The 27,635-nt window shown below is 38.2% G+C and overlaps 1 protein-coding gene across 2 annotated transcripts; it reads right to left on the bottom strand.

Annotated features, from left to right (window-relative positions):
• Positions 1-906: 906 nt before the first annotated feature.
• Positions 907-26,472, bottom strand: znf821 (zinc finger protein 821). Of its 2 annotated transcripts, none has more exons than XM_056462396.1 (6): positions 26,093-26,472; positions 11,521-11,643; positions 8,829-8,941; positions 5,797-5,892; positions 4,376-4,539; positions 907-4,022 (listed from the first exon to the last, which is right to left on the bottom strand). In XM_056462396.1, exons 1-6 carry the CDS (start codon positions 26,130-26,132, stop codon positions 3,245-3,247), a joined length of 1,314 nt encoding a protein of 437 aa, XP_056318371.1. In that variant the 5' UTR covers positions 26,133-26,472; the 3' UTR covers positions 907-3,244. The 2 variants fall into 2 exon arrangements, with proteins under 2 accessions (XP_056318371.1, XP_056318372.1); XM_056462397.1 differs by having other exon boundaries at positions 26,080-26,151.
• Positions 26,473-27,635: the final 1,163 nt, after the last annotated feature.

Below are 27,635 nucleotides of genomic sequence, written 5' to 3'. Positions count from 1 at the left end.
ACCTTGCTGTGAGGCGACAGTGCTAACCACTGAGCCACCGTGCTGCCCCATGATTGAAACATTCCTACTAAAAACATTTGTAAAGGGGTCTAAAGAGAAGACCGAATGCATTCAAACAGCCAGAAAAGACCACCTATTCTCTGCTTGAGCATGTGGTAGTTTTGGGAAATATACAATGTTTTCGTACTTAGCTGTGTTGAATTACTAGCTTGCTTTAAATACCACTTATGCCTGCATGACTTAATGATTGGACCAACTGAAATGCATGTTAATAACAGGGGCTTTGTTGAGCGTGTGAATTTGGGATGGGAGTACCTGTTTGATTGAGCAAAGGAAGACAGGGGTTGTCTTTGCAGTCTAAAACAGACACAGAAATTACACACGTCACCTTTAAAATAGTATGAAACACATTTGTTAATGTGCATTTGCCGTATATGCAGCATTGTCACTGCTCCATACAGGAGTGATTTCTCTCTGGAAGCGTTCGTCCTGATTGTTTCATTGTACATGCATTTGCTAAACCTTTACATCATTGCACATCTCATAGAAATAGCACACAATTTCAATCATTAAATATAAAACCAAAGCACAACTTTCCAGTGACAAAGGCAACCTTTTCTCTTTTTTGAATTTGTACACTACTTGCGTTGCCATATAGACTAAGCACACGGTAAGTGCCTCGTCATTAACAACAAGCATTCCCAGGGTCCAGTGTGGGACCACACTGGTTTTAAGAGGTAACATTTACATTAAACAGTACAGTGACAGCAGCAGAGGGCAGAGACTGGTCGGTTAAGTCGAGACGTAATGGAGCTGCGGAATATCCTTATCGACGTTTTGGCTCAGTTAAGGAGTTTGCAGATTGAAAAAAAAGAAAAAAGGCCAATGTGACCAGTAAAAGAGTGTTGTGTCTGATCGAGTATGATTATGAAGAGGAGGTCTCCTGCTCCTCTGTGTTCTCAGGGCGTAAAGATGCAGATGATCCACACCATCCCTGAGTTCCTAGACAAGCATCAACCCGTGTAGCATTGCGATAAGCTAGATAAAGCCGTTAGGAGGTCAGAGAAGTGCGTCTGAATGTGCTTCGAAACAATATCTAACAGTACATCCACAGTAATGACGTTCCTCTTTTGAAAGGGACAACATCTCCAATAGAGGCCTTGTCCCAAATGGCACCCTCAGCCCTTGAAGTCCACACTTTGGTGTTGTAATGCCACACAGACAATCGGGTATTGGTCTGCTTCCAAATCCAGGCTCAACTAAAGGGTGAACCGAGGGGCATAGTGAAGGTTGCATCCTCGTAAATATTGACAAATAGGCTGTCAGCAAGATCTTGTTGACCTTAAACTGCATTTGCAAAAACCACAAGGCTGCAAGCCCACGTAGATTTCACCATCTGGGTCAGCGGCATTCAAACAGCATTTAAGTAAGTTGTTGTTTCAATAAACATATAAGGTAATGATTATAGCACGGGTGTCCATCTTGCTCCAGGAGGACCAAAGATTTACTCCAATGTACACTGGCTAGAGGTTGAGTCACATTAGTTGCGTCCCAATCGACAAACTATACATTACGCACTGATACACTGTGCACTTATACACTCAATTATGTAGTGCATGAGTTAAGTATCCTCCCAAATTTTCAATAAAGGGAAATCCAAACCGTTTCCCGTATGACGTTTAATGTTGGCAAATTTGTAAAATAAAAGACCAAACTTCCTCATAGTACCTTGTCATGTGTACTTGTAATTGCTTATGTAGGAAGATTTTGCATGCACAATCCAAAATAAATAAAAGTAATCCCACCTCAGTGCTCGATAGCTCCTTACCTTCCGCTACTTTAACAAAGCTGCGACTGTTGAGTGCAACATACTAGACTTCTATTTATTAAGTCGAATAAGTGCATCATCCAAGTATATAAATTGCACTTATTCTTTTTAGAATTGTTTAGTATGAATTAACAACTTGAAATACTATTTATATAACAAAATGGCGTAGAATAGCTTATAAGTATGTGACTTTGGACACACCTATTGAATACCTTGTTTAGATGGCTCAAGAGTCTAGTTAATTAAGACTGTGAATAAACTGTTGAAGAAGGTGGTCCTCCAGGAGCAAGATTGGACACCCCTGGACTGTAGTAGGTGTTGGCATAGGGAACGTAGAGTCAGTGTGTGGACCTGCATGGTGCCTGTGATCCACAGGTTTGACTAGGCCATGCAAAAAGCCCATGGTGAGGTAGTTGGTTCTGTGAAAATATGAGCTAGTAGCGACCCAATTTAAGGTCCTGGGAGGTGAGTTGCAGGTAAATTCGGGTCATTCAGACTGGCAGATTTGAACAGTAGGCTGAGTGTGGAGTGTGGCTACACGTCTCACTCCTGTCACTGTAAGGTCCGTGTGCAAACAAAGAACCCATTGAATTGAAGGGTCTCTGAAGAAAGATGGCAAAAAGTCTGAGCCTTGAAAGTAAAGTAGACTAATCTTCTAAAACATGCTTATAGACAGGGAAGTGTATTTGTCTTTTGATGAATGTCAGAATTTCTTATAAAGTTCAGATGATTATGTAAATCAAGTCATGTTACATGAAGGTTTGTTCATACTGACAGCAATTCAATCACTTCTATGGAGTTCGGCAAGCCGCCATATTGTCAATTCCTAGTAGGTATTCCTACTTGACCAGAGATGATAGTTGAGGACTCAGATCCAGCTGTCCCCTATCTGACCACCATATGGGAAAATCATCTACATGATCCCTGCTATTAGAGTTTTCTCTGAGGTCATAGCTAAAGGGATAAGGCGGTTCTTGAAAATTTCACTGTAGTCTACTAAACATTGCCCAGCTTTGGTCTTATTTGTTCTCACTGTTGACTACTGTATTCCACCACCCTTGGGGTTCCAAGGAATTGCCTGTCTTGTAGAGCAACCTCATCTGCAATATCCAAATGAATCAGGCAGCAGATCATGTTATCTTTTCTGTCTGCACTCCCAGTGGTAGTCCTTCTGTGCATTGCTGCCTAAAGTTGAACTCTGTTCAACATTGTTGTATTGCAGCTCTTGGGTCTTTCATGCTGCTTCAAATCCGCTGTTGTAAAATGAAGTCTAGAGCCAACATCACTCCAAATTGCTGTCAGGGCGAGCACCTCCTGGAAACTACAAGACCATAACATTCCTATCGCAGTTACAAGTGATCAAGATCATTATTCTTCAAGAATAGCAGTTTCTTCTCAAAGGTCGCGCTGTGCTTGTTAGGGAAGCTTCATAAACAGTCCATTGTCCATGGAGGGAACGGACATGGGGAATGAAAACTGGAACAGACTCATATCAGCAGTGAGCGCCGCCATTGCAGCAGGATCGTGTTCAATCTGGTTTCTCAGCGATGGGTCGATCTTCTCCAAGCGTCGCTTTAGCCTCTTGGCCTCCCGCTCACGGATTAGCCGTGCCTGCCTCTTCTCTGGTGTCTCATTGGCCCGTTTGAGTCGCATGGCTTCCCGGTCACGCTGTAGACGACGTGACCGTTGTTCGTCAGTCTCTTGCATCCTTTGCATTCGCTTTGCCTCACGGTCTCGCAAGCGCCGCATCTCTCGCTCCTCCGGTGTCTCGCATGCCCGTTTTGTCTTCTTGGCAGTTCGCTCCCGTTCGAGCCGTTGCATCCGCACCTCCACGGGTTCGTTCTTCCTACGGATCGCCCATTTCCTCATGGACGGCGACTGGGCATCCACGAGCTGCTGGTAGGCTACACAGCTGTTGCAGACCAACAAAACCCCAGCTGGGTACACAGGCATTGGGCTCATGAGGTCTGGAAGAGGCGGAAGGCCCGTGCTGGAAGGACTGAGGCTGCCAGAAAGTGATGGAAGAGGGGGAGCAGAAGAGAGAAGTCCGTCTGGCATTGAGGTCAGTACAGGACCAGGATTTGTGCTGGGGTTTGTTGTAGGACTTCTGGGTAGAGGGTTGGACATGGCGCAGGACTCACCGTCACTGTTGATCTCTATACTGCTTGTGTCGAGGAATTCCTTCAACTTTTCCCTACATTTTCAGACCAGGAAACAGAACAGTTTCTTTTGAAAACAAAGAAGCATCCTGATGAAAGAAATGGGTCTCATTCACTAATATTTCAATAGTGTCTGACTGCCATCATGCACATGCACTCAACAGAGCAAGTGACGTCACTGTGAGCAGTAGGGTTAGAAGCAGGGTAGGTGTAGACTTTAAATAGTTAATAGTGTCTGAGAGTGCACCATTTCCATACAGTTCCATACATTTAGAGTAAATTTTAGTACAAAAGATTTTGATGAATCATTACTCAATTTGTAAAAAACATGCGTACGAACATTTCATGTTTATTGAATGAGACCCAATGTCATGAGTAAAAAGCTGACCTGTTGAAGTTGTTGGTGTCTGTAAAGTGAGCTCCACACACTGCACAGTTGGACAGACGGTCCTCTGAATGGATGAGAAGATGACGGCCAAGAGAGCCCGGAGAACTGAGAGCTCGTCCACAAACAGGACAGACATAACTCTTACTGCCACCCACAGCTGTGTGCTGTTCATAGAAAATTAGACACAAGAGAGTTCAAACATTGTCTCTTCAGTTCAGATGAATGTAAAGGACATTGTGAAAATGAAAAGGGTGTCTCTAATTGACAATTCTTAGTAATGAGTCTGTTGTTGTTTTCAATGGATTACAATGTAGACTACAGCTTGCAAGTTTCCAAAAGAGTTCAAAACTACCAAGTATATTATTATAAATGGTAATATTATAGGTTTGAAAAGACACAAGATTGAGTGAATTTCTATTCTGAATTGAATACACTGGACAACACTGAATTGGAATACAATGGACACATTTTTGCTTCCTAAACTCCAGTCTGCAAGTTTTTACATTTTTAAAATAATTCCTTACATTTATAAAGCAATTTTCTGCACACTAAAAGTGCTTCACTCATTTTTGGGGGGAATTTCCTCAACCACCACCAGTGTGCAGCATCCACCTGGATGACGGGACGGTCCATATTGTGCCAAACCGCACACCACACACCAGCTGATAGGTGGAGAGGTGACAGATTGATGAAGCCAATTATGATATGGGACGGTTAGGAGGCCATGATGGACAAATGCCGGTGGGCAAATTTGACTTAAACCCCTACTGTTTTTCTAAGGACATCCTAGGATTTTTAATGACCACAGAGAGTCAGGACCTCGGTTTAATGTCTCATCCAAAAGACGGCGCTCACTGAGCAGTAAAGGATCCCCATCATTATACTGGGGCATTAGGACCCACACAAACCACAGGTTGAGCGCCCCCTGCTGGTCTCACTAACAACATTTTCGGGGGCAACCCTGGAATTGAAGAGAGCTAGCTGCCGGCAAAGGTGTACTATGTTAAAGTCATAGTTGACAGATATTACACAAAATTAGCGTATGATGGATACATGTTACTTTTTTAGCTTCAGATGTGTATTCAATCAATTTCGGAGAATTTGAAAATGTTACAATGATAAAAATGTTTTACAACGTATGGTTTCCAATAGTCAAATACTTCCTGTGTGCGTTTGTGTTTAGAACCACATGAAACAAGTAGTGTATAATGCATAGTTTTGTTTTACTTATTAAAAATGTATTAAAATGCCAGCAATTAAAATCTTAAGGTTGTGGTCTATAATATATGCCAGCTTTTAAATGTAAATATCTCATATAAAGCCCTATTTGCATCTGGTATTAATGGGTTGTGACCCCAACATTTTCAGTTCAAGTCTACCTCAGAATTTCTTTGAGGCAGGTTTGGTAGTGAAATCCTCACCTGATAAACGTGTGCGATGAGCTGGTCAGCGCTACTGAACTCCATGGAACAAAGAGGACAAACAAAACTCCCATGGTCAGCTCCTTCCTCGCTCTCCTAACAGACATGATGAACCAGAAAACAAATTAAGGCTTTGAATAACAACCTAATATGCTAGTTAATACATTAACTGAACCTTTTTGTAAAGTGCTACCAAATTATTACCAAAAAACAATGGGTCTTATTCTCTAATATTTGCATATGGTTTTCATTTTTTCACACACATTTGAACTTCTCAAGAAAACTTTACACTTAATTCACAACACGCGTGCATGCACATGAGCCTTTTCTAAGAGTCGGTCTTCTGTTAGTGAATTTGGAGTCTTTTAAATGAGCGCCTGCGTACATGAGGTTGGTAATTTGAACAATACACACCCCAAACCAGCTCCATATAAGGGCTTTCCGCAAAGCTGCGCTCGTCTAAATAAAGATAATTAACACATTTGTTCATACGAAGGTTTGGTGAATGAGACCTAATGTTTGTAAACGTAAACTGATATTTCCTACTAACGCACTACACCAAAAATAAATTAATAACTGACTTAAATGCATTTTTGGTGGTGAAAATACTACTTTAGCACAGTACTGCAGTGCGATGTTTTTTTGCGTGACTGAACATGAGCGTTTATTCACTGAAACTGATCATGAGTGTGGCTCTAGATGACGGATGCAGGACCGTGGCAGACAAATGCATGCATAAGCCCTGGTGACTCATTCCAACTGTCACGGCGACTGTGTTGCTATAGAGCCGTGAGTCAGCCTGCAAAAATATCTATCGACGTAAAGATGCCAACAAACGCTACGGTTTGATGACCAAGAATTCTGTCATACTCTTAGCATCAAAATGTTATGAAGTCATTCAGGCTTGTAAATCAAATGATAATTTGTGTATTCTAGCTTTTAAAAGCTTTGGATAATTAGTTAGATCTATAACATTTCAATTCAGGATGGAATTGTGGCATGAAAGCACAGTAAACTACAAATGACCAAAAAGTATTAGTAATAGTTGTTTTTGTCTTTTTTAATTGTAGTTTAGTTAAATTAAACGAAAATATCACCTCATCAACTAGCTAATAACTTGGAGGACTGCATCCATACATCTCTGCAATGATTTAAATCACTTCTTAATAAAGTCATCTGGAATGGCTAAGAAAGCGTTCTTGCAGGACTCCCAGAGTTCATCAAGATCCTTTGGATTCATCTTCAATGCCTCCTCCTTCATCTTACCCCAGACATGCTCAATAATGTTCATGTCTGGTGACTGGGCTGGCCAATCCTGGAGCACATTGACCTTCTCTGCTTTCAGGAATTTTTATGAGGAGGCTGAAGTATGAGAAGGAGAGCTATCCTGCTGGAGAATTTGCCCTCTCCTGTGGTTTGTAATGTAATGGGCAGCACAAATGTCTTGATTCCTCAGGCTGTTGATGTTGCCATCCACTCTGCAGATCTGTCGCACGCCCTCATACTGAATATAATCCCAAACCATGATTCTTCCTTCACCAAACTTGACTGATTTCTGTGAGAATATTGGCTCCATGTGGGTTCCAGTAAGTCTTCTGCAGTACTTGTGATGATTGGGATGCAGCTCAACAGATGATTCATCCGAGAAATCGACCTTCTGCCACTTTTCCAAATGATCAACTAGAAGTCAAGTTATTATTTGTTGCTCTTACAACTGGGATCGACGACAACACCTTTGTCAGGTAGTGTGTGTATATATATATATACTGTATATATATATAAATAATATATATTTTTTACATTTATTTAGAAGTAACATATAAGTATATTTATAATATATTTAGTATATAATATATACTTACAAATATATCTAATTTCAAAATTATTATAATTTTATTGTTTTTATTTAAATAACTATAATAACATTAATTTTATCGCTAATATTTAAATAGCATAAATAGTCTTTCTTAAAATGCAAAAATACTGCTGTCAATGAAAATTTTACAAGAATAACATATAATTTAAAAAATTGTTTTGATTTTAATAATGTCACGATCACCAGCGATCCAGGCTTGTAGATTGTTAGGAATCATTCACTTTCACTCAGACTACAATCGCGTCACCATATGGACTACAAATCCTGTCATGCACCTCACACACGCCTGTTCCGGATTGCTGTTGATTACACACACTCACACACACGCACACACACACACACACACACACACACACACACACACACACACACACACACACACACACACACACACACACACACACACGCGCGCACACACACAGACACACACACACACACACACACACAGCTGGGAGCTACTCAAGGACTGATTTCATGGACTATAAAGACAGCACACACACACACACACACACACACACACACACACACACACACACACACACACACACACACACACACAGACATTGAGTCCTCTTGGTGTTTACCCTGTAGCAATACGAAGCATTTCCCTTGTCTTATTTTTCCATGTCGTCTTTCCAGACCCTCACCTAGTTTATTAGTTTTTGATGTTAGCTGCCTGAACCGATCTTTTTGCCTGTGACTCGACTTCTCTTTTGGATTGCACTGTAAGATTCTGTTGCTCCTGTGATTGATCCTTGCCTGTCTGACCATTTTCTGTCAATAAAGATGCTGCAATTGGATCCTCAACCCCGTTGTCAGAAGCGTGTGTTACAAATAAACACAACTCTTCAGTACATTACCTTCACGTAAACAATTCATGCCTATAAAACAGGCAAAATCACATTTAAAAAGCATATGTAAAAGTTTATTTATTCATATTTTTTTTACAAAAGAACAGGTAGGGAATGTATCCATTCAAAATTGTAAATCATGTAAATAGTAAGTCATCAAACTGAGAATGCTCAAACCTAAACTATTTTGCCAGACATTTTAACAGTGAAGACTTTTCTATGTCACGCAGTCCGGTCATGCAAATTATTCGATAAGAAAGGAATGCGAGTTTATCACACAACCATCTCCTTGATGCATCTCTCACCTCCTTGACGTCATCCTGCAGTATGTGGCAGTGACTGCTCTTAATACTCGTCATGCTGTCATCAGCCGAGGCATTTGAGTCGTCGTCTTTATCGAAATCACTGTCACCGTCGTCTGGCAGCACAGGAAAAAAAAAATAGGCAGAATGTTATCAATGGCTCCATCGCAGTTCACCTTGCTTTACTTTAACTCACAACACTGCACACAACAATCACAGCCATCTTCTTAGACTTTTTTGCACATTTTATAAGCAAATAGAAAGCATATACATTTATTTTTGCCCCTTTTTAGGATATATAAAATAAGTCTCTGATGTCCCTAGAGTGTGTATGTGAAGTTTCAGCTCAAAATACCACACAAATAATGTTTTATAACGTGCCTCTTTTAGGCTCTGATCCAAATTGTGTCATTTTGGTGACTGTCGCTTTAAATTCAAATGCGATTGTGCTCTTATCAAAAGAGGGAGGGGCTACAAATGCCTGTGTCAGCATAGTGGCAGATACAGGACTAATGCTATCTATGTGAAAGACTGAAAATGTCAAAAGAAGAGTCTCAGAAGAACGCAGTCTATGGAGACTACAGTGTTCATTTGTTCATCCCAACACTCCACATTTATAATCCTCTTAGCAGGTATGGTGTGAAAACTCTAATGGCAGACAGCTGCTTCTCACTCAGGGCTTTGTATGCTAATGAGGGAGAGATGGTCACTAATGGGTGGGGCTTTCCCCCTCTGATGACACGTACAAAGGGAGAATGTCAATCAAAGCGTCACCGCAGACTGGTTTTATGAAGTGTGATTATAAAAAATTTTATAAATTAGAAAAAGCTGGTTATATTCACACACTGTTGCCACACAACTGTGTTTAAACCCCTTATTACAGTGATTTTTGCATAATAGGTCCCCTTTAAAGCCAAAATTACTAGCCCTTTCCAATGAAATTGTAATTCTTTTCAAATATTTCCCTGTTATAGTGGTGTTTTAACAAAGGAAAGAACATTTTCTCAGGATTTCCCATTATATTTTTCTACTGGAGAAAGTCTTCTTTTAAATTTAGATAAAATAAACATTAAAAACGTAGAATACCTTTTCATACAGTATATCACGGTCTTATTTATTGCTGTTATATGCTGATAACAAGCATGTAATTATGCACCTTCAGGCTTGTATTAATTTTACAATGAAGAAAAACAAATCTGACATGAATGTTTATTAACAAACTATCCATACTAGAATTGAAACAACTTTGCTCTGTATATTACTGAAAACTGTATATGTATTGTACATGAAGTACATGGAATTGCACATACTATTTTTGACATTGATGTATGAATTATGAAGAATAAATGTTACCTTTAACCTTTAAGTTTGAAATAAATGACGAATAATTTAATAAATATTTATGCACAATCCGTTTTCATTTAGTTTCACCAATTTTCGGCTAGATTGAAATCTTTATTGGCACTAATAAATGTCATTTTTTTCTATATCGACATAAATATTATTCATTCATTCATTTTCTTTTCGGCTTGGTCGCTTTATTAATCAGGGTTCGCCACAGCGGAATTAACCGCCAACTTATCCTGCATATGTTTTTTACGCAGCGGATGCCCTTCCAGCTGCAACCCATCACTAGGAAACACCCACACTCATGGACAATTTAGTTTACCCAATTCACTTGTACTATGTCTTTGGACTTGTGGGGGAAAACCAGAGCACCCGGAGGAAACCCACGCCAACATGGGCAGAACATGCAAACTCCACACAGAAATGACAAATGGCCCAAGCCGAGGCTCGAACTAGCTACCTTCTTGCTGTGAGGCGATCATGCTACCCACTGACGCCCCTGTCATAAATATTATTGCAAATTTTGAGGCAGTATCTCATACCCAGACAAAATAGTTATTAGTTAGTTTAATTTAGTTTAGAGCTTTATTAATCCCCTTAGGGCAATTCAGTCTGACATGGTATGGTGCTTCACATATAACCCAAATGACACACTTAATTGACATCAATTACGCACACAAAAAAAGAAGAATTAAAAATAATAATAATAATAAACCATCAGGTGAAGCAGTGGCAGTGGTGAAGCAGTAGGTAGTGCTGTCGCCTCACAGCAAGAAGGTCGCTGGGTCGCTGGTTCGAGCCTCGGCTCAGTTGGCGTTACTGTGTGGAGTTTGCATGTTCTCCCTGCGTTCGCGTGGGTTTCCTCCGGGTGCTCCGGTTTCCCCCATAGTCCAAAGACATGCGGTACAGGTGAATTAAATAGGCTAAATTGTCCATAGTGTATGTGTGTATGTGTTTCCCAGTGATGGGTTGTGGCTGGAAGGGCATCCGCTGCATAAAACAAATGCTGGATAAGTTGGCGGTTCATTCCGCTGTGGCGACTCCAGATTAATAAAGGGACTAAGTCGAAAAGAAAATGAATGAATGAATGATTAAACCATCAATCAACTAAATTTATTACATAACTGGATTGCTTCATGCACACAAGTTAAGTTATAATGACTTGGGGATTCCTTAGGCATCACCTGAGGGGTATCCACTCAAAATAATAATTTAAGGGGTGTGTAAAACTAGTTATTAAAACTATTGTTTAAAATGTGTTGCTATTTTTTTCTTTCTTTTAAACAGTATTTGTGAAATGGGAAGAAAATAATACTAATTTTGTCTTCAAATTGTGTATATATCTCACCACTTGTGCTGTCTTGCTCTTCAGGTTCCTGTGAGTTGCATTCGCCGTCCTCAATGAAGTCGTCTCTAGCGTCCATCTCAAAAGTGTGCTGCGGGCCGGACAACCCAGTCGTGTGAAAAGGCCCTGCGAGTGAAACCACAGGATCAGCGAGTGTTATTGAGTGGCGTCTCTCCATACACAACTCTGCTTTAAGTTGTTTTTGGTCAAATATGTTGGCTCTGTTTACACCCATGCTTAGGTCTGTCACAATAATCAATATATGGACTAATGGCACAACACATGGACGTGACCTCAATCATTTTTGGTGATGCAATATATATCGCCCATACATAAAAACCAATTCTAGCAGCATTTTAGCTGCATCTCTATCTATATTAGAGGCGTCAGTGTCAGTATGATTAAAAAAACTATAGTATTTACTGTAAATTACTATAGTATATTTTCATGTAGGTGTCTGACAACTGAAAATAGATCTGGTAGCAGATATCGCAGCCTCTTACCTTTTTACCTCGCACTTTTTAGTTAACATTTATTATTATTTATTTAGGATACCCGTTTTCACATTCTGATTCCAATACCTCATTATTAAATAGTTAAAATGACTATAATCAAATATAATCATATTCTTTGGAAGAGTGTACTTGCATTGTGATGATATTATATTGTCATTCTGGCTTTATATAATGAGTGGCATAAAATGGTCTTAAAATGACAACAATATCGTTTATCGCAATATATTTTGGAGCAATATATCGTACAATAAAAAATAGATGGTGTGACAGGCCTACCCATGCTTGTCAATTTGATCTCAATGATAAGCAACGGACAGCAATAAATACAGGTGTAAATGGGGTCAATGTGATTGAAAACATAATTAGTCTCATTTATATTAGTATGTCCATTGATAAATGTCAAGTGGAAATCATTTGCTATTGACATTCATAGTAGGAAATAAATACTATGGAAGTCAATGGCAAAATATAGATGTTGTTTTTTTGTGTGTTCAACAAAAGATAAAAAGAATGGATTAAAACAAGTGAAGGGTGAGTGAATGATGAGATAATTAACTTTTTTATTTGGTAAACTGTAAGGCAGAACATTTGAGGTATATATAATTTATGATGTAGGACATACAAGTTACATGCCAAGCATTAATATTTAAAGGATTATTACACCCAGAAATGAAATTGTTTATTCTCTGTGAGATTGTTCCAATACGATACATAAATGATAATCCAAGCTCATTTTTTCAGCTCATTAAAACTGTGTAAATTAAGTATTAAACACGTCATTAATATATATTTTTAAAGGAGCTGTTGACATGATAAAAACAAACAATCCAAACATACACTTTTGTTTTTGCTCCCGTTTTTCATGAGCTAAATTCAAAGATCCAAAAACAAATATACACAAACATTTCTCTCAAACATGTTAGTGAGCACTTCTCCTTTACCAAGATAATCCATCCACCTTACAGGTGTGGCATATCAAGATGCTGATTTGACAGCATGATTATTGCACAGATGTGCCTTAGGCTGGCCACAGTTAAATATATCTAAAATGTGAAGGATTACTGTATTGGGAGTCAGAAAAGCATTTAATATATGGTGTGTGTATCATTCGCCTCAAGCAGCGCAACACATCTCTGTTGCATAGAAGGTATTTTGAAGTGCCCACAATATCAATACTGTGAGTGTTCAGTCATGAAATACTGAATTGTTGAATACTGAAATGTCTATTTACTGTAGTAAATGCTAAAATATACTATTACAGTTTATCAGTTCGTTATAGTTACTACTACAGCATGCTATTGCATTTATTAAAGTGTTGTAATATTTACAATTTAATACATTTTACTATAGTATGGTTCAAAAACACTATTTACTATACATGATTACAGTATTTTTTTATGTGAACTTGGTTGTCTGATGAAAGTCAGAATGACAGCTGACAGATGAAAGCAATAATTTGCTACCACAACAAACACAACAGATAATTTACCTCTGAGAAGAAAGTAGACCTATTGTACTGTATAGCGTGTTTTAATTCATCTTGATTTCTCACAACTTGTGTGCTTTTTGTCCTGGCGAGTTGGAGTGAACTGCAGCACTACGAGAGCCAGTTAAGTTCACCCAAAAATGACAATTCTGTCATCATTCACTCATCACGCAACTCCCATAGAGTTAAACAGTTTAGTTTTAACATTTTTGAACCCATTCAGCTGATCACCGGGTTTGGTGGGACCACTTTTAGCTTAGCTTAGCATAAATCATTGAATCAGATTAGACCATTAGCATCCCACTCAAAAATGAAGTTTCTTTAATTTTCCTATTTAAAGCTCGAGTCTTCTGTAATTACATTGTGTAAAAGAGTCCGGCCATAAATAGGAATATTATTGAAACTCTTTGGTCGTTTTTGAGCAAGATGCTAACGGTCTAATCCGATTCAATGAGCTATGCTAAGCTAAGCTAAAAGTGTAGATGCGAAGATTGGCTGGATACAAAAATAGTAAAACTCAACAGTTTAACTAAACAAAAGTAAAAAGTGTTCCTTTAAGATTCATGTCTATTAATTTATTTAAGTCAAATATCATCATGTGATGACAAAACCAAAGGGATTGGCTCAGGAATACCTTTATAACGTATTATAAATGCGTGCACCACACAAAATGTTCACTCAAAAAACTCCTACACACAATGCTTTCATCGTCACATCAAAAAGCCTGATGTAATCTGAATAATTCCCAGTCAATTTTTCAGAAATTCAAAAGAAAAGATGGAGCATCTCAACAACAACAGGGTCAATGAGATCCAATAGTTGCAGTTAGAACAATAGTTGATGCTGCATTTAACACATTGCGAACACGCACAACAACCTCACGCTCACCAACCCCCACGATGAACCCACACACACACACACACACTGCAGTCCCAGAGGAAACAGCCTGCATCTCCTGCGCTCTAATGTGAGAATCATCTCCTCCAGAAGCTCTCCGAACGCCCACATGGAGCCGCTTTTCCTCCCTCCACCCGCACACATCCATCCCATTACTCCATCACTGCCATCTACCAAACACCTTCTGCAGAGCCGCTTTAATGAGTGCACGAACACTGAACGGCATACAAAACACGCTTTCAGTGTGAGTGATGAATGACACGCTACTGTGTTCAGACAGGTTGACAAGGTGTTGCCATGGCGTTTGTAACGGTTGTGAGCAGATTGATAGAGTGCTTTTTTTAAAGTTTTTGTTTTCGTGAATCCACCAGAGGCCGCTGTGTACACTTGTTCAGATCTCAAATTTGAGTGCCATGGGTGGCGCGTTGGCGCAGTGGGTAGTGCTGTCGCCTCACAGCAAGAAGGTTGCTGATTCGAGCCTCGGCTGGGTCAGTTGGCGTTTCTGTGTTGTGTTTTTATGTTCTCACCGTGTTTGCATGGGTTTCCTCCTGGTGCTCTGGTTTCCCCCCACATTCCAAAAACATGCGGTACAGGTGAACTGGGTAAGCTAAATAGTCTGTAGTGTATGAGTGTGAATGAGTGTGGATGGATGTTTCCCAGCGATGGGTTGCAGCTGGAAGGGCATCCGCTGCATAAAACATATGCTGGAGAAGTTGGCGGTTCATTCCGCTGTGGCGACCCCAGATTAATAAAGGGACTAAGCCGAAAAGAAAATGAATGAATGATTTTCTGAGTGCCATTCACACCTGTTCCTTTCACGTAAATCCACCAGAGGCCGCTGTCGACTGACTGACTGACAGAACCCCCCCACCCATCCACTTCCCTAAACCCAACCAACAGTGTTTTCAAAAGCAATCCAGAAAAAGAAAAGCCCTCACGGCTGATTTTTACCATGTTTTCAGATTTTACCACGTTTTCACCCTGCTATTTACTTGTTTGTTTTATTTTTTGCCTTTTGTTTTTGGTATCATTCTTCGCTGGACTTGAACCCCGTTGTTGTGGTCAACTCCTCTCTGCGTCTCAAGTCCGCCGACGTACATAGCGAGCCACTGGGCACACTGGTAACAGAGGAAAAGCCATCCACACAGAGGTGAGCGGTCAGCTTGTAGCACGAAAAGAAACTGAAGCCGTCAGCAGCGTCATACCGCCATACGTAGCTCTGGCTACATGATTCAGGAGGTGGAGATGGTCAAAATAGGTATAGTGGGAGTCTTTACATTAACATTTTCAAGAAAAAAGTCCCTAAATATATGTACAAACAATATTTTTATAGATGATTTGATATAGATTTAATTGATTTTAATAAACTTTTTGAAAAATCATACAAGGTTTATCTTGGGGACGCAAATGTATCTGCAATTTAAGAAATACACAATTGACTCAGATCACCACCTTTTTCTAACTGTTATTAAGATTTGGGAAGTCCCGATCAGGTTTTTCTTGTGCCGCAGATCCAATCAGAGTCATACAAAACAGAATACCAATTCCCAATTAGATACCTGTATATTTGTATTTAACTTATCCTAGTTCAAAGTTGGCGGTTCATTCCGCTGTGGCGACCCCTGATAAATAAAGAGACTAAGCCGAAAAGAAAATGAATAAATGAATGAATTATCCCAGTTCAACTTTGGGCCGATTTGGGCAAATTAGCATCTACTATATAGTTATATAGGTATAAAGTTCATAAGACCCCATCTGATTGGTCAAATTTGGATAAACAATTGCTGTGGTGACCCCTGATAAATAAAGAGACTAAGCCGAAAAGAAAATGAATGAATGAATGAATTATCCCAGCTCAACTTTGGGCCGATTTGGGCAAATTAGCATCTACTATATAGTTATATAGGTATAAAGTTTAAAAGACCCCATCTGATTGGTCAAATTTGGATAAACAATTGCTGTGGTGACCCCTGATAAATAAGGGATTAAGCTGAAATAATAAATAATTGATCAGACCTCTTTCCAACATGGATACTGAATTTACTATTACTGCGATAAAGCAAAATTCGAAATATTGTGCAGCCCTATTTTGGAAGCTTAAATACTTTGTTTTTGGGACATTTTCTTGATTTTAGTTTGAAAGCATCCGAGCACGTGAGCGTTTACACACTTTTCTATTTTGACCACCTCTGGATGTGGTGGAAAGTGGACAAGCTTTAAATTGACCTCTGTTCCTGTCTGTTTCAAGAATGCTATCTCAACGACTATTTCTGAGCACAATCAATGATAGCACACATTAAAAAAAATTATTATTTAAATGACACCAAGCACATGGTGTCCTGGACACCAACACTTTAATGATTCAGAAAAGATGAATCACAGCCTTGCCAATTTGGGTATGGTAACCATCCTGCTTTTTTTTTCTCTGGTACTACAGCACAGTAGGGGTGTAAATTGGATGTTTCATCACAACCTGACATTGCTTCTCTGACAGTGATGCATTATTTGCAGATATCTCAAAGTCTGCTACAGTGTTTTTTGATATGGGTTATTTTGTGCGTTTTACACAACCTAACATTTTAAGCACAAAAGCAGCTAATAATCACATTTAAACTCTAAATACTGCAAATTATGTATCTCATTGGGGACGTCCATAAGCAGAAGAAAAAGAACAATGAAAGTCATGCATGTGATCATCAATCATCTGATGACAGCTCATCATTGGCATGTGCAGTAAGATTAATCAAGAATGTCTTTCGGTCTTCTGTGCTCTCTAAAATGCAAATCACAAAGGCTACGTCTACTCTAACCGCGTCTACTAACCTACGTCTACTACTAAACCGCGTTTTCTTCTGAAAACACTCCATGTCGACACTATGTCCATGTATTCTTCCTGAAAAAATAGATCATCCACACCAAAACGACAGACAATGCTTTCGTTAATATATTGCACGTTACAATGTTTGATCACAACACTAATTCAGAGTCGTGCAAAGTTTTTTTCCAACCTGCTTCAGCACATCCACTTGTGTATTTTATATGATCCGGAAAACTTGAATATCTGCTTCAGTGTTTGATTAAGGTTGAGCTCTGCAGGCAGGGGCGTAGTGGACATTTTAAAAGTGGGGGGGACGGCTGTATGAGATCATACGTTCATATAATGTTCATATAATTATTAATCACCTGTTTCTAAATGGTCTGTCTCTAAAAGTGAGGGGGACGGATCCCCCCCGTCCCCCCCGGTTGCTACGCCCCTGTCTGCAGGTGTCACGTTCACCAGTGATTGTAACTTCCCAGATCGTTGGATCTCGCACACATGGACTACAAATCCGCCATTCATGGACTACATATTCATACATGCACTCCGTTCACACACACACATGCTTCCCCATTTCCACTGATTAGACTCCCTCAGCTGTTGCAGCTTCTAGACTGATTACAAACACCATTTAAACCACACACACACTCTCTCTTCCATTGCTGAGTCTTGTTTAACTGTAAAGTGACATTACAACGCGTTTCTCCTAGTCTAGTTTCTCCGTGTTTTGATCTTGCCTTGTTTACTTTTCTCCTTGTCTGCCGCCTGCCTTCTGACCTCTCGCCTGATACCTTTAACCACGATTCTGGACTGCCTTTATACATCTGTTTGCACCTGTGTTGACCATTGATTCCCTGACTTCGAATAAACCTGCAAGTGGATCCTAAACCTCAGTTGTCTCTGTCACTCCCCGTGTTACAGAAGGATAGTAGGCATCCAGAAGCAGGGTTAAAGATAATAAAATATAAAGTAAAATATAAAATATTACAAAAATTAATAATCATTTCATTTAAAGAATCAGGACTTTATTTCATCTCGCAGTGGATATTATGAATTAAATTGTCACTAATATCATTATAACAGTAAATCCAGAAAATATCATGATATATTTTAAGCCCACGTCGTCCATCCCTACTCCCAGCTTCCTCGGGACAGTTTCAAAAGGTGTTTGGAAGCATCAGCAAGGATGTTAGACCTTGCATGAAGGATTTCAGCGTTAAACTATGAGCGTCTACAACAGACCGGCTGGACGGCAGACAGCCTGTGATTGATGTAAGAGAGATTTCCATCCCCCACCACCAGTTCTGTCTGTACATCTGTCTCTCCACCCTCCCTCCGTCTTCATCCACCCTCGCTCTCGCCCCTCCGTGTGCCACTGTGATGTTATCTCAGAGTCTGTGTGTCTGTAGGCAGGAGGTGACGCAGTGTCTGCCTGGATCCAGACAAAGAGACAAACTCATCAGACAACAGACACCAGAGAAAGGCTAAAGTCAGTGGAGGGGGGGGTGGGAACCAAACAGACAAAACTTAACTCGCATAGCAAACAATGAGAGCGCTCCTGAATTCAATCCATCCCTCCCACCACCAACCCAGCAGAAAACATTCGCATATACTAAAAACCGGGGGATACTTTGAATGAGGTCTAGTTTGGTGGGGTTGAAGAATAGTCATGGATAGACCTCAGATTATCCCAGACAACTAATTCAGGCCTAATTGACAAAAGCCAGGCTTGATGGAGGAACACAAGCTTTCATAGACATTATGTTTCCATGCAAAGATGCGAAATTTGACTTGTGTAAAACTGGAATAGTGCATAAAACATTTGCGAATCAAGCACCGATTCCATCCAATGGGTCAAAGAGAACAAAATGGTCACTTCCAGATAAACTGGCGCCAAATATCAAACAGGAAAATGGAATTTGCTGCGGTTGGAGAAACCACTCTGGGGCTTTATTCTTATAAATGACTGACGACGAAACGCAATGAAAGCTTTGGATGTAAAAGAGGCTCTTTGGGAGCACAGGTGCTCAAGACAGTTCTGGAGGTAATAATACTGAACCACTTTGATGACAGACTTTGGCTGAGGGATTTTAGACTGACCAAAACAACATTTCAGATGTCTTATAATCAAAGAAACAAATTTTATCTTGCATAGCAAACAATGAGAACACTCCTGAATTCAGTTCATCCATGCATGATGGAGGAACATGATCTTTCGTAGACATTCCCATTGAGTCACATTTATCATAGTCTGTCTGCAAAAACCTCTACTTCCGCTAATAATCAAATTGACGGAGATAAAGTAAAGGTTACAGTAAACCCTTTTGGTCAGTAAGGTAACTGACAAAACTTTTTGGTCAGTAAGGTAACACCTTTACTAGGGGCTGGGTGATATGGCAAAAATCTCATATCATGATACAAGTCATCCTATATCATATATATCACAATATAGTATAGTATTTCTCTAGTGTGTATACACATAAATGATAGCTACAGCATTTTCAAAAACATGCCATTTGAAACCTATTGTCAAAATTATGCATTTTCAGACCCCAAAATGTTGTTGTCATATAAATGAAAAGGCAAAACACATGTTAAAAAAAAATTGTTATATACATTAAGGCCTTCAGGCTTGTGCACAATGGGACACACATGATTATCGCTGACTAAACGAAAGGCACTAATGAGACTGTACACAACAAGCTGTCAAACACTAGATATGAAAATGTCATTTTTTGGGGGTTTGACATGCTGGATTAAAAACTGGCTGACCAATAAACTGGTACTTTTGTTTACATGCCTTGAGGACTTTTTTTTTTAACATGTTAAAGTGTACACTCATGGAATGTACTCATTCATATGTGGTCATATACAATTCAGGGCAAATGTCTGACTAAAAATGTAGACATAAAAAATACTAATTCATTCAATAATTTTCCTTCGGCTTAGTCCCTTATTTATCAGGGGTCACCACAGCGGAATGAACCGTCAACTATTCCGGCATATTTTTTACATAGCGGATGCCCTTCCAGCTGCAACCCAGTACTGGGAAACACCCATACACTCTCACATTCACAACGGCTAATTTAGTTTATTCAATTCACCTATAGCACATGTGTTTGGACTGTGGGGGAAACCGGAGCACCCGGAGAAAACCCACGCCAGCACAGGGAGAACATGCAAACTCCACACAGAAATGCCAACTGGCCCAACTGGGACTCGAAGCAGCAACCTTCTTGCTGTGAGGCGACAGTGCTAACCACTGAGCCACCGTGTCACCCCAAACTATAAATTTAAAACATTTTTCAAAACCTAATAATTACAGGTCTGACGTAAAAAGAAATTGCTAAATAAAATGCAAAATTTAAACATTGTAATTTTAAGACTGCAACTCTCACAATTAGGCTTGTGCCGGTATTCGGTAATGCGATAAATCACGGTAATGAATATGCACAATATTGTTATCGTGGGCACTTCAAAATAGCGTGAAAAATATTAGATCCGAATTTATATTCTTAGAACGCGCCTTAGCTTATTTTCCATCAACCGCTTGAAGAAACACTGCGTATATGCTGCGCAGAACTGATGCGCACTCTGATGTAAACAATCCCCACATGTAGAAGCACTGTGTGCACGCAGTGCGCGCCGCCGCTACCACCGCACTATAATCCTCACACGAAGAAGAAGCATGGCGGAAGGAGGAACGCTGCCGACAATTTATCCCCCTTCAAAAAAAAAGTCAGAGGTTTGGAAATATTTTGGGTTCCAAAAAAATGCAGAGGGATTGCTGATCGAAGACGGTTTCCCTTTGCACATTCACTTTGATATAATTGCTCAAGTTTTCTTTTATATTGTGTATTGTTTTATTTATATTTATTTGTATTTAAATGTTTGAAGTACTTTTAGTTAATTAAAAAGTTATTAAAGTTACTAAGTTGACGAAACTGAATTTTTTTGTGTTTTTTCACCTGTTTCTCTAGTAAAATTACAATATCGTGATAATACCGTATACCGTGATAAAAGCTCAATCAATTAATCGCAGCATGAAAATGTGATACCGGCACATGATACCTACTCACAATGCTGTTATTCATGTTTCCGTCTGCATCCTCATAATGGCGTGTAATATTGCGTTCATATCAATTATGAAAAAGTATTAACGTAACGTTTTGAAATCACAAAATAAACAATAAAGCATAATATAAAATGATAGATATATATGTGTCCACACAATATATATCGTCATATTGCGCAGCCCAAGCCTTCACACAATAAAATGTTCATTTTATACAGCACAAATTGCTACAGAACAATCACAACATTTTAGTAACACTGACTGTAAAATCTACATTGTATAAGCGCTATACAAATAAAGGTGAATTGAATTGAATAATGTAATCAGCTGACAACCTCAGACGTATTTCTGGAAAAATCCTCCTGTTCAATAACTCATTCATTCATTTTCCTTCAGCTTAGTCCCTTTATTCATCAGGGGTCGCCACAGGGGAATGAACCACCAACTTATCCAGCATACGTTTTACACAGTGGATGCCCTTCCAACTGCAACAGTACTGGGAAACATCCAAACACACTCATTCACACTCATGCACTACGGCCAATTTAGTTTAGCGCATGTGTTTGGTCTGTGGGGGAAACGGGAGCACTCGGAGAAAACTCACGCCAACACGGGGAGAACATGCAAACTCCACACAGAAATGCCAACTGAGCCAGCCGGGAGTCGATCCAGCAACCTTCTTGCTGTGAGGTGACAGTGCTAACCACTAAGCCACCGTGTCACCCCCTATTCAATAATTACTGTCCATAATTACGTGATTAGCAAGTCAAAGTGAAAGTAGTATGCTGAAAGTGAAAGTTGTATGCAACACACGCTAACACTGTATAAAGATGCAAGTTAACATATTTTTGTGTAAACTGATTCATCAGGTTTTAATGATCATGACCTTAAACTCTTATAAGTGGACATGGTGTTATTATTTAATACTCTGCTCTTTAAAATACTTAATTCTAGTGGTGTAAGATGATTAATCGCGACTGTTCTGCTGTATTTGCATTTACATAATTGTGTGTACTGTATTTATTATGCATCAATAAATACACACATCCATCTATATATGGATATACTTGAGTCGAAAGTTTATAAATAGTTTGCAAACATCCACGTAACACAACGGAAATGTTTCAAGGGGACCCAAAACCATGACGGACCCTCCTGAGATAGGAATGTGTTATTATGTCGTGTAATCAGGATATTAAAATAAGCGAAAAACAACTCGCCTTTCAAAGACCACCAACACTTCACTGAGCAACAGTCATGGCATAATAACACATCCATATCTCAGCAGGGTCCGTCATGCTTTTGGGTCCCCTTGAAACATTTCCGTTGTGTTACGTGGATATTTGCAAGTGTTGTGACCAATTTGCAGCGTGTTTCTTCAGTTGTTCGTGTTGTCAGAATTTGCAACACATGTGCTGTCAAATTGATGAAGATCGTTTCTTTATTTGCTGGTGTTTTTTGTAATTGCATGTGCTTTCTTAAATTGCAGCGCATTAAGCTCTCTCGGCCACCGTAATACATGCATTTATTTAATTGATAAGTAATTACAGTGTAATAACACTTAATTGCATACTCTGACCAGGATATATTAACATATATTACGTATAAGTGATAAAATCAAAGTTTATTGCATGTATATATATATATTTATTTATTTTTGTGTGTGTTTTCTACATTATTAAATATAAATATTATATATATATATATATATATATATATATATATATATATATATATATATATATATATATATATATATATATATATATATATATATATATATATATATATAAACAATGTAGAAAACACAAAAATATAAATGAATAGACTGCATTAATAAACCTAAAACAAAGCTATATTGTTTGCAGGATGAGTTTAATATTTAAGTGCAATTTTTTAAGGTTAAATTAAATCAACAGTAAACAATAAGTACACTTAATAGGAGCGCTAAGAAAATGTCCTTAATCACCCATGTGTGACTTTGGACCACAAAACCAGTCTGATGTTGCAGAGGTATATTTTTGTCAATAGTCAAAAATACACTGTGTGAGTCAAAAATGAAAGTTTTTTTTGTCAAAAAATCATTAGAAAATTGAAGTAAAAATAGTGTTCTATGACGATATATCTTGTCAATTTCCTATTGTAATTATATCAAAAGTAATTTTTTTGATTAGTAACATATATTGCTAAGCAGTTTGTTTTCTGTCCTGATTTACAAACACTCAAATAATGTCCTATCCTATCTTTTACATCAATGAAAAGCTCATTTCGTCAGCTTTCACGTCATGTTTACATCTCAGTTTCAAAAAAACATGGCTAATTTTTTGGTCCAGGGTCACATATACAAGTAAAAATCATGTCAAATGAAGATATCTAGTAAATTTCCTACTGTAATTATATCAAAACCTATATATTTCTATTAGTAACATGTATTAAGCAGCTTTTTTTTCAGATTTACAAACACTCAAATAATGTCCTATCCTATCCATCAATGAAAAGCTAATTTAGTCCGCTTTTATGATGTATTTCACTCCATTTTTGTCCTATAACAAACCATACATCAATATAAAGCTAATTTCGTCAGCTTCCATGTGATGTTTACATCTCAATTTTGAAACAAATATGGCTAATTTTGTGGTCCAGGGTCACATATATCCTCTAGATTAGGTTTTAAACCAGCTGATGTAGTGAACACATGCAGTAGAGTTACACAGGTATATTTTTGTCAATAGAAAAATATACACTGTATGGGTCAAAAATGATTGATTTTGTCAAAAAAACATTAGAAAATTAAGTAAAAATCATGTCAAATGAAGATATCTAGTAAATTTCCAGCTGTAATTATACCAAAAACTATATATTTCTATTAGTAACGTGTATTAAGCAGCTTTTTTTTTCTTTTCAGATTTACAAACACTCAAATAATGTCCTATCCTATCCTCTCCATTAATGAAAAGCTCATTTTGTCCGCTTTTATGATGTATTTTACTCCAATTTTGTCCTATAACAAACCATACATCAATATAAAGCTAATTTCGTCAGCTTCCATGTGATGTTTACATCTCAATTTTAAATTAAATATGGCTAATTTTGTGGTCCAGGGTCACATATATCCTCTAGATTAGGTTTTAAACCAGCTGATGTAGTGAACACATGCAGTAGAGTTACACAGGTATATTTTTGTCAATAGAAAAATATACACTGTATGGGTCAAAAATGATTGATTTTGTCAAAAAAACATTAGAAAATTAAGTAAAAATCATGTCAAATGAAGATATCTAGTAAATTTCCAGCTGTAATTATACCAAAAACTATATATTTCTATTAGTAACGTGTATTAAGCAGCTTTTTTTTTCTTTTCAGATTTACAAACACTCAAATAATGTCCTATCCTATCCTCTCCATTAATGAAAAGCTCATTTTGTCCGCTTTTATGATGTATTTTACTCCAATTTTGTCCTATAACAAACCATACATCAATATAAAGCTAATTTCGTCAGCTTCCATGTGATGTTTACATCTCAATTTTAAATTAAATATGGCTAATTTTGTGGTCCAGGGTCACACATATCCTCTAGATTAGGTTTTAAACTAGCTGATGTAGTGAACACATGCAGTAGAGAGTTTGTGGCTCCAGTCTGATGTTACACAGATATATAACTTTGTCAATAGAAAAATATACACTGTATGGGTCAAAAATGATTGATTTTTGTAAAAAAAAAAATCATTAGAAAATTAAGTAAAAATCATGTCCAATGAAGATATTTAGTAAATTTCCTACTGTAATTATATCAAAACTCTATCTTTTTATTAGTAACATGTTTTGTTAAACAGTTTTTTTCTTTTCAGATTTACAAACACTCAAATGTCCTATCCTATCCACCAATGAAAAGCTAATTTAGTCAGCTTTTATTATGTATTTCACTCCAATATTGTCTTATAACAAACCATACATCAATGAAAAGCTAATTTTGTCAGCGTGCTTGTGATGTTTACATCTCAATTTAAAATTAAATATGGCTAATTTTGTGCTCCAGGGTCACATATATCCTCTAGATTAGGTTTTAAACCAGCTGATGTAGTGAACACATGCAGTAAAGAGTTTGTGGTTCCAGTCTGATGTTACACAGATATATAATTTTGTCAATAGAAAAATATACACTGTATGGGTCAAAAATGATTGATTTTTGTCAAAAAAATCATTAGAAAATTAAGTAAAAATCATGTTTAAATGAAGATATCTAGTAAATTTCCTACTGTAATTATATCAAAACTCTATCTTTTTATTAGTAACATGTTTTGTTAAGCAGTTTTTTTTCTTTTCAGATTTACAAACACTCAAATGTCCTATCCTGTCCTATCCATCAATGAAAAGCTAATTTAATCAGCTTTTATTATGTATTTCACTCCAATTTTGTCCTATAACAAACCATACATCAATAAAAAGCTAATTTCGTCAGCTTGCTTGTGATGTTTACATCTCAATTTGAAAAGAAATATGGCTAATTTTGTGGTCCAGGGTCACACATATCCTCTAGATTAGATTTAACCAGCTGATGTAGTGAACACATGCAGTAAGAGTTTTGTGGCCCCTGGCTGTTGTCCTCGTACAGTAAAATGCGGATGTAAAGACTTGAGTAAAGCAAACAGCTCAATGCCACACAGTGTCTGACTCCAGTTCCCTACATGATGAGCACTATCATCATCACCTCCAGCAGAGACAACACGCCGGTTTTACACGAAACTAGTGAATTAAAAGTGTTTACAATACCTGGGATACCTACAATTCACTTTGAAAGGGTTGGTCTGTTTTCGTCTTGACATATTATCCCAGACTCCCGGATGGAAAAAAAAAGTCGAACCTCTTTCTCCGATCCGACTGATGTGTGGGGGAAAACAAGATGCTTTCGGTCAATCCAAATGGTGTAAAAACAAAATATCCAGTAAACACAACGCTCGCGAGCAGAACTGAACACTAGTCGGCTACATTGGCCGGCGCGGTTGGGTTCATTTGACTAAATGGGAATTAACGATCTTTTTGGCGTAAACGGACATCTTGGTCTCGCGCGCGTTCATGTCGATAGAGGTCGGTTTTCCAAACAGGAGAGGTCTGGGAATAGTGTGAAAGCCTGCGCCACTGTAGCCGGGCAAATGCACTGCAGAGACTCTCCACCGACATGCATTTCAAGCGATGAAGTGAGAAGAATGACTAATGTTATCATCATCTGCCTCCTGAAGCTTATGGACGTACCATTGTGTTCCTGCGGGGGGCGCTACGCGGCTCAGAAAACCAACCTGCCTGATAACGTTTGTTGAATTTTCGGAATGATGTTTTGGGTGTTTGGAAACCTTTTTGCGCGTGTTAACGTTATCATCTATTTCTCGCAATTTTAACTCGTTTGTACTTGATATTTAAAGAAATGTCGGCAGCTGATTTTACTGAGGAATTGTGAAATAGCGTATTTTCTAGGGGAGCTGTGATTGGTTCATTCGTAACAGCGGTGAGAAAAGTAACAAGCGTCACGTTTATTCACAAATCGTGTTTTGGCTGTTTAGAAGTATTAGTGTGCTTGTTAAGGTTATCATCTATATCTTGCAATTTGGTTCGTTTATGGATAGCCGGCTGCAGAACTTACTGAAGAATTTCAAAACACCTTAATTTCTAAGGGAACAGTGATTGGTTCAACCGTTACAGTGGTGAGAAAAGTAACAAGCGTCGCGTTTATTCTCAACCAGTGTATTGGCTATTTAGAAATATTTGTGTCTGTGTTATCATCTATATCTTGCAATTTGACTCGTTTTATCTGTAAAGGATAGTCGGCTGCAGAATTTACTGAAGAATTTTGAAATACCTTAATTTCTAAGGGAACAGTGATAGGTTTATTCTTAACAGCGGTGAGAAAAGTAACAAGCGGAACGTGTATTATCAGAGAATGTTTTGGCTATTTTTGAAACGTTTATGTGTGTGTTAATGTCATCTTCTATATCTTTTATTTGATATATAAAGGAAAGTCGGCTGCTGAATATACTAAAGAACTGACGTGCCTTTTTTTCTAGGTGAGCTGTGATTGGTTCATTCGTAGCCGCGGTGAGAAAAGTAACAAGCGTGACGTGAATTATAACATCGTGTTTTGGCTATTTTTAAAAAATGTTGTACATGATAACATTATCATTTATATCTTTCAATTTGACTTGGACATACAAAAGAAACCAGGCTGCAGAATTTCCTGAAGAATTAATAAATACCTCGTTCGCTCTGAGCAGCGGTGTGAAAATTAACAAGGGTCACGTGTTAATAGTCAGTACAGCAATGCTACAAAAAAAAAC

Source organism: Danio aesculapii, chromosome 7 (genome assembly GCF_903798145.1).
Source record: "Danio aesculapii chromosome 7, fDanAes4.1, whole genome shotgun sequence".
Taxonomy (NCBI): domain Eukaryota; kingdom Metazoa; phylum Chordata; class Actinopteri; order Cypriniformes; family Danionidae; genus Danio; species Danio aesculapii.
Note: the sequence above shows the minus strand (reverse complement) of the source record. Positions and strands in the feature narration are given on the sequence as shown.

Coding starts and splice junctions, on each gene's coding strand:
- znf821 (XM_056462396.1), bottom strand. CDS start 26,132: ATGTCAAGACGAAAACAGACCAACCCTTTCAAAGTGAATT. Junction 11,644..26,092: donor CAACCCTTTCAAAGTGAATT/GTAGGTATCCCA, acceptor TTTCACTCGCAG/GGCCTTTTCACACGACTGGG. Junction 4,540..5,796: donor TCATCGCACACGTTTATCAG/GTGAGGATTTCA, acceptor TTCTATGAACAG/CACACAGCTGTGGGTGGCAG.